This window comes from Leptidea sinapis, chromosome Z (assembly GCF_905404315.1).
Source record: "Leptidea sinapis chromosome Z, ilLepSina1.1, whole genome shotgun sequence".
In the NCBI taxonomy this organism is placed as follows: Eukaryota; Metazoa; Arthropoda; class Insecta; order Lepidoptera; family Pieridae; genus Leptidea; species Leptidea sinapis.
Window position 1 is genome coordinate 2010362 of NC_066312.1, and position 12468 is coordinate 2022829.

Below are 12468 nucleotides of genomic sequence, written 5' to 3' on the forward strand. Positions count from 1 at the left end.
GTATACATATGGGTGAGACGTGGAAGGTCACAAAATCCATCTCTCATCTATTTCAGGTTTACGATAACCGATTCATTCGCAATATCCTCGGTATTCATCAGCCCGACAGAAGTTCCAACGATAATCTTTGGCAACGCTGTCATAAAGTCCCTGTCGGCCAATAGATAAACCGTCGCAAATGAAGCTGGATAGCATACACACTCCGGAAGGATTCCAACCATATACCGAGGCAAGCCCTTGACTGGAATCCTCGAGGAAAACGCAAACGTTTCCACAGAAAACCAGGTGGCGGTCTGTCACTGACGAAGCGAAGGACATCGGAGACACCAGGAGTGAAATCAAGAGAGTGGGTCAGGATTGATCGAGATGGAGGTGCAGTGTGGATGCCTCCCCAGCTAAGATATGGAAGTTAATAGGAACTTAAATGAATACATGATATATTATTTCAATTTCGGCTTAGATGAATACAAGTGCTGAAACAGCAAACCATGACCCGGCGCCCGCTCATTGTATGGGTTGCCATAAGTAATGCAATGTCATATAGGCATTTCTACTTTCGTTCAGTAGTTTTCGCAGTATAACCGAAAGAAAATAACGGCTCTCCATTTACAAGTCTAGATATTTGTTTTACGTCAGCTGCTGGTATTTTAGAGAAGTAGGATACATACATACATACATACATAAAATCACGCCTCTTTCCCGTAGGGGTAGGCAGAGACCACTTCTTTCCACTTGCTACGATCCTTACATACTTCTTTCGCTTCGTCCACTTTCATTATTCCTTTCATACATGCTCTCCGGTTTAGGGTACTCTTGACCTGGCCTTTTTTCAAGACGTACCTGATTTGATCTTGAAACGTCCGCCTAGGTCTACCCCTTTCAATACTTTCATTCACACTGGCCTTATACACTATCTTCGTCAATCGTTCTTCATTCATTCTCTCGACATGTCCAAACCATCTCAGCATATAGAAGTAGGATATAGAAGTAGGATTAACTGCGATTATTTTCCAGTCACCATAAGATATGTACAGCATCATTAAAAAGCCGACATTAGACGCTCAAGAACAAACAATTCTTACCTGATAGAGTATTCATCGGGACACGGTAACAATAGATGCTTTTTGCAATCATCTTTCAAATAATCTAAAGTTGTTTTTAAAAGTACCAGTAACAAGGTTATTGTAGTCGTCATATAAATACTGCTATCACCTGTTGGAAACGAAACTCCTTACTAGTCTTACTTCACATTAAAATATAAATGATCCAATTTAAAAGTGAAACCTTAAAATTTTTTTAGGCAATCATTTGATTTAGTAACCTGTAAATATTTTTGTTATTTTTTTAAGGCGGACCGAAGCCCAGTATCTCTAACTTATTTCTGTTCGCTCTCTCTTAGGATCTACTCCATGTTTCACGCATACTCAGCTGCCTACAGCACCTTCACTCATACCGAGGCGGCACAACTTCGGTGTGGGTAGGAATTCGTTTCGACACCAGCTCATTTGGCAAGGCAGCGTGAGTGCAAAATATACCGTGAAAAAGTTGTAAAACCTGTCATTATCCTGGAAATGACCCATATGCACGATATTACACTTTTTCATATATCTCGGCAAGTGTCTGCCGTCTAAAAAAGAGCACGATATTTGAGTTTTTGATTGGCCTGCTCAGTGACTCAATTTGAATTCAATCAAATATCTTGTATGGGGATATGTGAAGACCTTGTGCAGAACAACATCTTTTTTACCAATAACATAGGACCTCATACTCAAGCGAACTAAATATTGAAAGAAAATTTTCACTGAAAGAAGACCAATTTATTTTTTAAATATGTTATTCTGCATTCATAGAACATTAAAATGCGAAAGTGTGCTAGGGGCCTGAATGGAAAACGAAATTTCATCGACCTGCATGTGGAAGTTCACACCAATATCTCACATTTTCGCTTTTCATAGTCAAGACATTTAAAAAATGAAATCAACTCTTCTTTCAATAATATTTTCTATCTTCACTATTCAACATACCGCATGAGTGTATATAGGCTCGCCCAGATCATGAGCGGTACAGTTTCAATTTATTGAATACTCATCCACCCTAGAATCAGCGTTAATCTCGCGTAAGTTAATTTTACCGCCCAAGATTCTTTTTTACAAAAATAATTACCTAATTTAACATTAATATCCTGTGGATCCTTTGGATTAATTTCATAGGCCGGCAAATTTTTATGAGGAAAATACGGGTTGAAGCGATAGAACAGATTTTCTACTATATTTTGCTTCATCATTTCAATACCTGAAATAAGAAATGGATTGAAAACTACATTAAGAACTGTTTGACTACAATACGAATGAATCATTATGATGCCAAAAAAACAAACCAAAGGTATTGTTACGAGTTAGGGTTCGAAGGATTTGGAGAGACAGACCTGCTGACTCTTTTGAAGACTTTATTCACTAGCACTAGGTCCAACATAAAGCTCTCGGTCCAAACACTAAGCACTAATGATGTCCTAGGTCGTAGCCAAGTCGTAGGTTCCAGTGGTATCTGGGCACACCCAGGAGCCGACACCAAGATGGTAGACACGAATATTGTTCAAGCATTTGGTTCAAGCGACCGGTAAAGGTGTCAAGAGGATGTTAACAAAAGTGCTATAACGATTCTACTAGTTGATGCTAGATGGCGCTAGTCTCTTTGTGCTTTGTGTGTTCGTAAAACTATGATGAAACTTGTTTAATTATTAGTAATATTTACAGCTATCGTAGGAGTCGCAAGCTAGAATGCATGCAATCTTGAGAAACGTCTCGTATCTATTCGTTCTTGAGACAGCGAGCATTCTGACCACCATTTCATGAAACACTGTATTGCACACAGCCAACACGTGGCACGGCCGTACAGAACCCTGAACCCTGCAGCGATTAGGCGAACTCATCTGCCAAATTACTGCGCGGGATATTAGATCGAACATGTGGTCATCTTCTAAGCTCATCAAAAGATAACCTGGAACAGTATTTTTTTTTATAATATTAAGTTGTAGCGCCCTCATCCTCTTGTAGCACAGAGGAATCACAAGCGCACACGCTTTTTTTAAAGTACCCATGTCGTATCGATATGGAAACACCGCACAAAAAAGCCCATTCGACAGCTTGGTGGTGCGTTCAAGAAAATTTCTTGAAAACCGTACTTTGGAGGAGCGTCACACATCCAGATTGTGGGAATGATATCCTAATTAGGCCCAACAGCTCATCGGAACACTCCCGTGACATATGCTATAGAAGACACACAATGAAGCGACGTCTCTACGCCACACCAAGACTACGCACTGAGTAGTGCGTCTTCACATCGAGTCACATGTTCGGTCAAGTACTTGACAAACTCAGTTTTGTAAGTCATATTGACATAAATAAAAAGAAAAATTTATGCATTTTCTCGACGTCGAACGTTTAATACTATTCGAGTACTTAGGTAAGTAATTACTGAATACGCAATACATTAAGTTTGCAAATCTCCTAAGCTGCTAATAAAATCACAAAAATATTACTCGCAAGGTCGATGATATGACAGATCTCGTTTGTTTGCCTCAAAGTTGAAAATGGGGCAAACAATAAAATGGGTGACGCCATAGAGATGAAAGATCAATAGCTTTACCCCGTTCTATATCTACCTTAGTTATATATCGCTTGTCCTTTCTATTTGTAATGAAGTTACCGATGCTACTTCTGTAGAGTTAATATTTTAACCCCCTTTTTGTGAGTGTTTTTTCTCATTCTGACTTAGGTCAATAGAAGAAGACAGAGTGAGAATTAGCAATGATTTAAGTTAACAGACTATTGCAAGCCTCATGCAGTTAATGCGTTGCGGATAATAGTTGTGGCAAACAGAAACGTTATAGCGCGGGCTAGATACAATGTATGGAAATATAGACTCGGTTGTTAAAACAGAATAATATATACACCGTTGGAATTCAAACTGCCCCTTGATTAAAATTGATTTACAACTATTTATTGACATTAATTATGTTTATAATAAAGCATGTATACTTGCCCAAATAACTAAAATACTGCTGCAGAGTTTTGTTATGTGTCACAACATCCGATGATACGACAAATAATATTGGTTTCTCCATGTTTTTCATAAGTAACGTCACTATATGCTTAAAATTATGTTTCTTATTAACATTTTCCAAGAGATATTCAAGTATTATGCAAAGGCTTAACAGCGTATCAATTCTCTGTGTGGTATTTTAAAGAATTTTTTGCGATTTCGACTTTTTTTGTTTATAGGAAGCCATAATATTACCTATAATACAATGACGTTCAAACGCCATTGTATTATAATTATATATTATGTAGATAAAAAAGCATTATAAAATAAAATGTCAAAATCATGATTTGACAATAACAACGTGAAAAAATACAAAGTTGTTTCAAAAGTAATTTAACACACTAAACGAATCGAGAATATTATTAAGTCGGATATAAAAATAAGAACAAGCGTGGCCGGTGATCACTCTTTATTTTGTAAGCGAAACAAAGCTTTACAAACTGAAGAGCTAGAACTACTTATCTTTGGGGGAGGCCTTTGTCCAGCAGTGGACGTCTTCCGGCTGATGATGATTATTTCATACACACTTCCCACTAATACTACTAACACCAATAAGGCACTAGTAGTAGTACTGCTCGTTATACTGAATATTCACTTTTATCGCTCAGTTACTAACTACATATTCATAAGGATTATTCGCAAATGATATCGAACAGTCTATCATATGAGTTATAAACAAGAAAGAATAAACGACATTCCCTTACGACGAATTTAACGTATTTTTTAAATACCAGGACCAGTGCAAATTTGTAGATTAACCGAATTAATCAAAATGACATCGCCACAATAGGAGTATGGTATCACCAGCATGCACTCTTGTGACACCAGAGATAGCATTTGAGTAGTGTTTTTATTGGTTAAATTTTATTTTGTATCCATTATACATTTGAAGTTTGCAGAAAAAACGCGTCCAGAATGACTGCAGTATGATTCCTGGTATATATAAGGTTTCGACTAAGCTCTTACATGTACCCAAGGCACCACATAAAACTGCTACAACCTACATACGATTTAAGTGGTAAGAGTTGTATTTTTATTTATTTCACAAATATGTAAAAGGATACGAAGCCATTTTCCGCGGTTTTTATATAGTCCATCAAATACATCTCCAATCTTTCTAACTGTTCGCATCCAACTGGATCTTGGACCAAGAATTCTAACACTTTTGCGATATCCCAATCTTGCGAGGGTGGACATTTGTCAGTCCATTTGCGATCTTAAAACGAGAAAATTTCATTATGAAAATGATAAATACATGTTGGTTGTTAAGTTGTGAAGCTAAGAACAACTGCTAAATTAATGTAATATTCACACCAGTTTCTTCTTCCTTTCACAGAGCGTAGCCTAGGTGGGTACCACCACAATCGCTGTCTTTTTTGCATAAAATATTAAAAATTCAGATATTCTAACAGATGATGCTACACTATGCTATTAATGTTATTAAAAACTGTATCCTGAATCCTGAATCTCTTTCATAATTCATGAGAGCAATGAGCCATACTTTAACTTGTCTGTGTCCGCCTCTTCTTCAACGATACACCTAGGCTTAAACAAAGCACTTTTGGATCAACATTTTATCTACGGTATGTTGGGAGAAGTCGAGCCAGTAAAAACAATAGACAATAACCTTAGTGACCACTAACAATTATTATTTAAGCCGTTTACATTTCAATATACGTTTTCCAGACCGTTTTGGAGATCTCTTATTCCAATTCTGTATATATATGTTTTGCATATTTTAAATATTTATATATGGATTTGGAGTTAAAGACGCCATTCTTTATATACCAGTCCAGACATATTGGAATCTAGATTTATGATCGGTGTTCGGGTGAGAAAAACTCATGAAATTAGATACCCCAAGTATTACAAAATGATCAATGTGACATGACCCCGTACAATCAACCTGACCCCGGAATGTACAATCCGCACTTCACAACTTTAGCATCAATCTACGTTACCCCTTAGTAGCAAACAGCTACTGTAAATTCAAAAAGACCTCGGTTATTTCTAATTAAAGCATGATAATTGTTATTGTTTACTTTAAACGGTTTCCAAGACCTAGTTTTAACCTTTGAAGCCTTCTAGACATAGACAATAGAAAGGTTTGCAGGTCAATACCTTCAGGCACGCGAGAAATCGTAATAAAATATGGGCTCAGATTTAAGGATATGTGGGTGAAGGAAAGTTTAACATCGAATGAAACAGAGGAAGGCTGCATTCAATACAATATTTAGATTACTTTCGTTTTGTGTCCTTTTGTGTCTTCACAGGGAGTGTGTGAAAGTCTGATCCGATATCATTATATTATTGGAAGCGCTGAATTGTAAATGTATCAAGCGTATTTCTAATAACAGCAACAGTATAGTGTAGCGCCATCTGTTGGAAACTCTGAACATGATCAAATTTAGAGAGAGGAGGTTAATGTGTGCAGTGCGACCTATGTTTTATTTAAAACACTCATAAAGTTAATTATAAGTACCTACTAAGTCGTATTGTACTTAAAACCCCTGACAAGTATCCGAGAGCTAAATTATCCAATATTTTCCATAGCACCTCCTCTAAATCAAATCCAGGCTTAGTCGCCGGTTAAGTGCATTTTCATTTAATTTAATAAATGGTCGCATTGAGTTGGACGTCTTTCATGAATCGTTATATAATTTGAAGCAAAAGATTTCCAAGCATTTAAAAATTTAAGGTCATCACTGCATTATTATTAAATTGTGTTATTTAAGTGTAAGTATTTTATTAAGATATGTACACTGTTGTTATACATAGCAGACACGGTTACCATATAATATATATATACTAGCGGACCCGACAGACGTTGTCCTGTACACACGTCTTAAATTTTAAAAATCGGTCCAGCCGTTAGTATGTGTTCACTAACATACACATGGGCAGGAGAATTATACATATGGACTGAATGGAGAACCTAAACCAATTTCAAATTCACGGAAACAAACAAAAAATCATCAAAATGGTCCAGCCCTTTTGAAGGTATTTCAATTGTGAATCTAAACCAACCTCGAATCCACTTGAACACACACAAAAAGAACATTCAAATCGGTCCAGCCGTTTAGGAGGAGTTAGTTCACTGTCCTTCGTATTTTGATACATTGTCAAAACATATATAAATTGTCACGTATTCTTGGGCCGTCTGCGGCGTCAGGTCGCCTTGTTGTGTTCATGGAAGCTGTCTTTTTCTGGATTCTCTTGATGACCCTCTGTAAGACCTGGATCTGATCTGATGAACCTTTCCAAACTCATATATCTACATCAGTACATATTATAAAATAAAGTCCTCCGCTGCGTCTCTCTATGTCTGTTCGCGATAAGCTCGAAAACACTGCACCGATTTTCATGCTGTTTTCACCAATGGTTAGCGTGATTCTCGAGGAAGGTTTTAGTATATAGTTTGTTAATAATTTATTAATTTTATTAATTTTTTAATACAGTAATGATTTTTTTAGAGGTGTCGGAATAAATAAGTCATCTGGGAGTTTTCAACGAAAACGCTGAGTGAGCCCTTTGAGATATAACAAAATATTGTATTTTTTATAGGTCTACGGAAATACATTCAATTGCCAACCTAGATCACCACAGACACTTCGTAAATATGTTTTTATATAAGAGGGGACAAATAGGCAAGAAACTCGCGTGTTGGGTAGTCTTGGACGGCGTTATGGACATTCGCATCACCAGGGCTCAAGAGATGGGCTGCCGGCCTTTAGGTTGGAAGTATGAAGTCTTGAGTGTGTCCCAATGTGCAGTGTAACTCGGGTTGTAGCCTACTTGAGATAAAAATCGTAACTATCGTTGACTTTTCTGTCCCAATAAACTTATCGACGGTAACTCACTAGCTTATCAGCGATAGAGGTTTGTATCGAAATTACAATTCACGCGTCCCAATATAAGGCGATAAGAATGACTTATCTGGTATATTGGGACAGCTTCAGATTTTTGAGAGCGACTTATTGACAGTAGAAGGTAGTAATTTATCTCTATCTGTAGATAGTATATTGGGATCGGTTCGGGGAAAATGCAGGTGAAAATCGATTCCACAAATTTGTTTTTTATTATTATTACAGTTTGCATTACGCCACTAGATACATACTAGATATATACTAGACACATAGAGCCCAATAATACTGTTGCATACTTACCAACAAGAGTTGTATCCAAATTTTTCATCAAATTTCTTTTTAAAAGACCTTCTTCAGTGTATATTTTCCCCGATGGGCCATGTATGCAACGAAATGAATCATCCGACCCCGAGATTGATTCAGATATACCAACATATTCATCAGTAGTTATCCTCTTAATTTCTTTAGTATACTTTTCTTCAGCAAAGTATTGGGTATGCGAAGAACTACTGGAGTCCAAGCAATCACCTCTAGCATTATCAGTTTTATCAAATTTAGATTTTGTGACACGCTTAGATATTTTGGCACTAGGAAGGGATGATTTATTTTCTTCCATTATTGTTTTATTTAAATTATTTGAAATCAACACACGTATCTATTAGATTATTGTTTAAGTGTCATTTGAAATTTCAATGTCATAATAAAACTAAAAACGAATACAATATGTAATAGCCGTTTGTGTAAAAAGATTTTAATGCGCTTAGGGATATTGTGGTAAATAAAAGATGATTTAAGAATAAAGATATTTTTCCTGCCATTTGGCATTAAAAAAAATATATATTTCGGTTCATGATGTGTTAGCCTTTAGAATTAAAATAAGGTAGAGACCACAGAACAGAAAAAACTTTTTCTGTTCCGTGGTAGAGACACGTACCGTCTTATTACAAAACACGGCCCATCTATAAAACCAGATCTATCTAAGTTTTTTGTAATAAGACGGGTAGTGTTTAAATTACATTGACTGTTATAACCACATAGACATATTTCGATGTAATAAGTACGATTTCGTATCTTTTGTTAAAAAAATTGGTAACTAAAGGTTATATTTGTATCAGTGAATTTATTGGCCCTTTAAACTTTTGTAATTCTTTTGTAATTATTTTTAATAAGTCTTAAAACTTCACTATGTAATAAGCATCGTTAGCAACTTTTTCGGCTAGTGTAATATTGATAGATTATCATAATTTTATGTAATATAAATAGCTGTAAGTTTCTTTATACAAATAAATAAATAAAAAAAAAATCTCTTTGGTTGAGACAGCGAACATTCATTTTCAAGTTTGAATCTTTCCATGTAACTACCGTAATTCATAAGCATTAGCTTATCACTTCCATCATTAGATGGAAACTATACTTGATTACAATATATTATATAATAATTAACTACCTTCGGCTGTAATCAATACGAAATTATTTCTCCTCAGTATTTTTAATTTATCATGAAGGTAATTTTAAATAGGCATCTCCTAAATTACTCAATGTGGTTGTAATTTTTTCGACTTTAATCTGTTATTTTTAGAATAATAATTATTAAATATTAAAATATTTTAAGCTCAGAGTAAGTGAACTCGCTATTACTCACATAAACACTTAAGTTTCACGAGGAAGGCTTAAATTGTTTTGTAGTTTGTTTCTCGTATATTTTGAAGAAGAGAATTAAGATCTATCTTGAAAAGGTGTGAAGTGAACGTTGTCTTAGTGACCCGTGAATATTTTTTTAAGTTTGCCGCGCATGTTATACAAGTAGCGCTATCTAGTGTGCTTTGAGCTAAACGCTGCGCGTGCGCTGGAAATGTTTACAGTGAAGAGCGAACTGCGAAGTCAAACCGATAAAGTTTGACGTATGTTTTGAATGTACTGTTCGTCAGTTATTTCTCGGCAACTGTTGTCGAATGGTGTGTGTTTCGGTTTGGACGTAGCGTACTATCACGTTCATTCATTAGTTTTCTTTCCGAGAAAACCAAGTGAAATATAATATTGTACGTTTGTGTGTGGATTTTGCTGTTTGTGTTGATAACAAAATAAGTTACCATCGGTGATTCGGTAAGTGGAAAAGTAATTAAAACTTTCGTTCTTGCTTTTGTTACTTGGATAATATTTTGATAATTTTAATTTATCGATTTAAATTACATGCACAGTTCGTTAATACGTTAAAAGTGGCGGTTAGTCTCGTTAATTTAAATGTCGAATTACATTTCGACTTCGTGCTACAGTTCGATAAATAAACCGACCGAAAGAAGGTCTGTTCTATTTTTTTTTTTTCATATTTAGTACGTGTTTACTAAGTAAATAATGTTTAAATTTTCTTAAGTGACTTATAATACTTAGAGTATGTCTTCTTGACTCTACCTCGCATTGGTAACAATTTTGATAGATAATGGTAAGGGCAGTAGTACACTTCTAAAAATATAATTTATGTACAGTGGAAAACAATGGTGTACTTTAATAATACGATTGCAAGTACCTAGTTAATTGCTCGTTTAACCATAAGCAGCTGACAGTACACATGTTTGACTGGATATTTTTCATAGTAATATAAGCATTGAATGAATAACACAGAGATAAGTATTCAATTATTAGCTATTAATCACTCCTCTATGAGTAGGTAGTTAGGTTCATACAGTTGAATGGCTAATTACTGATTATTACAGGTAGGTACCTGTTACCAACGCGCAACGAATAGAAACCGCCATAATTGCTGACAGATGTATGTAAACTAGCGTCTCACCGCGGCTTTGTCTAGATAGATAGCAAATTAAACAGAGTACGATGAAGCTTGTCTAATTTAATCCACAGAAAACGCTTTCTCGTTCCCTATTGGATTACTGAGTCTCAAAATAATGAGAGAGCCAGCTTGCTAGCTTCGAGCAAAGCAATATTTCAAATCATCTAGTATTATAGCGCTCTACAAACCGTAAGGACACCCTATGACCACATTATTAAGCTTGACCCATTAATAGACCGCAGGCTTACCAGGCGATACGTACAGGTGTAGCTTCTTCTGGACGTAGAAACTTCTATATCATCTTGAGCATCTGGATGGGTGGGAACTTTCTACCACGTACAACCATGCTGTGGGTAAGGCCGGGAACGCTCCTGTGATTCTTCTGATGATACAAGAGACTGTACGCGGCGCGGCGGTGATTACTTAACAGTTACGGTTTTTTTTTGTCCTCCTCTTCCACAAATAACTTTTATAACATTTTTTTTGTTGCTTGAACATTGTGATAATTGTTAAACTATTTAATATTAATAGGTATGAGATTTCTTTTCCTTCCTCGGAGCTCTTTTTGCTTTATAACAGATAATAATACTATTTAATAATTTAGGTTGTGGCAAAAATTATTAATATAATGTCAATAAATGTGTTTCATTCCGGGATTATAGGAAATGAATTTTGATTTGGATTTAAAACGTCTTAATTAGTTTTTGAGACTATCGATAAACACGTGGTTCATTTTTACAAGACTGTTGGAAGAGCTTACAAATTCACAACATATGTTTCCACAGAATCTAGGGATATAAAGATAGTGTATAACTTATCTATATACAAATATACGATACATAACAGATCCCCGTTGAACTTCGTATCAAGCTTTATATCCCTTTTGAAACATGTTGTAGGGCACAGGTTAAATATAGTAGAATTTACATAGAGCAGAGGTGCAGATGGCTAAAAATTATACCATTTATTACAAATTTTTATATTCAATTCAATAAATCAATTATTGTTTACTAGTTTAGTTTATTCGTCTCAAATAACAAAAACTAGTTCATTAAATATGTAAAGAGCACGGACGAGTAAAAAAAGAACGACTCCGTGTCACCTTACATAACAGAGAGGCACCAAAACAAGCCGGTAAACGTATAAATACATAGCCCCACGCATACACTTACACTAATACAAGCCGATCGGCCGCCAATATGAGATTTGCCATCGTCCGTGACAGATCCGTTTGCGTCACAATAAAATTATAAAATAATATAAATAAATAAAATTATTAAATATTTTAAAAATGCTGTCTCGCGCTGTGAAAAAGTGTGAAAACAATACTATAAAAGTATTTGTATATATGTATGTATGTATGTATATATGATATAAAAGTATTTGTATATATGTATGTATGTATGTATATATGATTAATTAAGGGAGAAAAAATGGTGTAACTGGTATACACCGTAACCGCACACACATACATAAAGGTGCTTCTCATGCAAATATCACGGCGCGGAGTCCTTTTTTTATTAGTCCGTGGTAAAGAGGTATATTTTCTTTGCTATTCATGCATAAGAATCTAATATATGTATTAAAATTTTATGAGCTATGGTTGAATTTCGACCTAATAATATTTGTAGACCTAACAATGTAGATATTATTTGTATATTTAAGGATGTAACAATATTTATATAATATACAAGAGATATTATTATTTACTTGACA

General features: G+C 35.2%; 2 protein-coding genes across 2 annotated transcripts in view; one reads left to right on the top strand and one right to left on the bottom strand.

The window, feature by feature from the left end:
* Window positions 1-8521, bottom strand: part of LOC126978414 (uncharacterized) — a 29025-nt gene extending 20504 nt beyond the window's left edge. Inside the window, exons 1-6 of the mRNA XM_050827186.1 lie at window positions 8268-8521; window positions 5166-5317; window positions 4042-4228; window positions 2752-2997; window positions 2164-2292; window positions 1083-1212 (exon numbers count right to left, since the gene is read on the bottom strand). Coding sequence (XP_050683143.1) covers window positions 1083-1212; window positions 2164-2292; window positions 2752-2997; window positions 4042-4228; window positions 5166-5317; window positions 8268-8295 — 872 coding nt within the window. The 5' untranslated portion in view covers window positions 8296-8521. The remainder of the gene's footprint in view (window positions 1-1082; window positions 1213-2163; window positions 2293-2751; window positions 2998-4041; window positions 4229-5165; window positions 5318-8267) is intronic.
* A 1360-nt stretch (window positions 8522-9881) lies between these two features.
* Window positions 9882-12468, top strand: part of LOC126978391 (nostrin) — a 90747-nt gene continuing 88160 nt past the window's right edge. The window contains exon 1 of the mRNA XM_050827162.1: window positions 9882-10070. The gene's annotated coding sequence lies outside the window, so the exon portion shown is untranslated. The remainder of the gene's footprint in view (window positions 10071-12468) is intronic.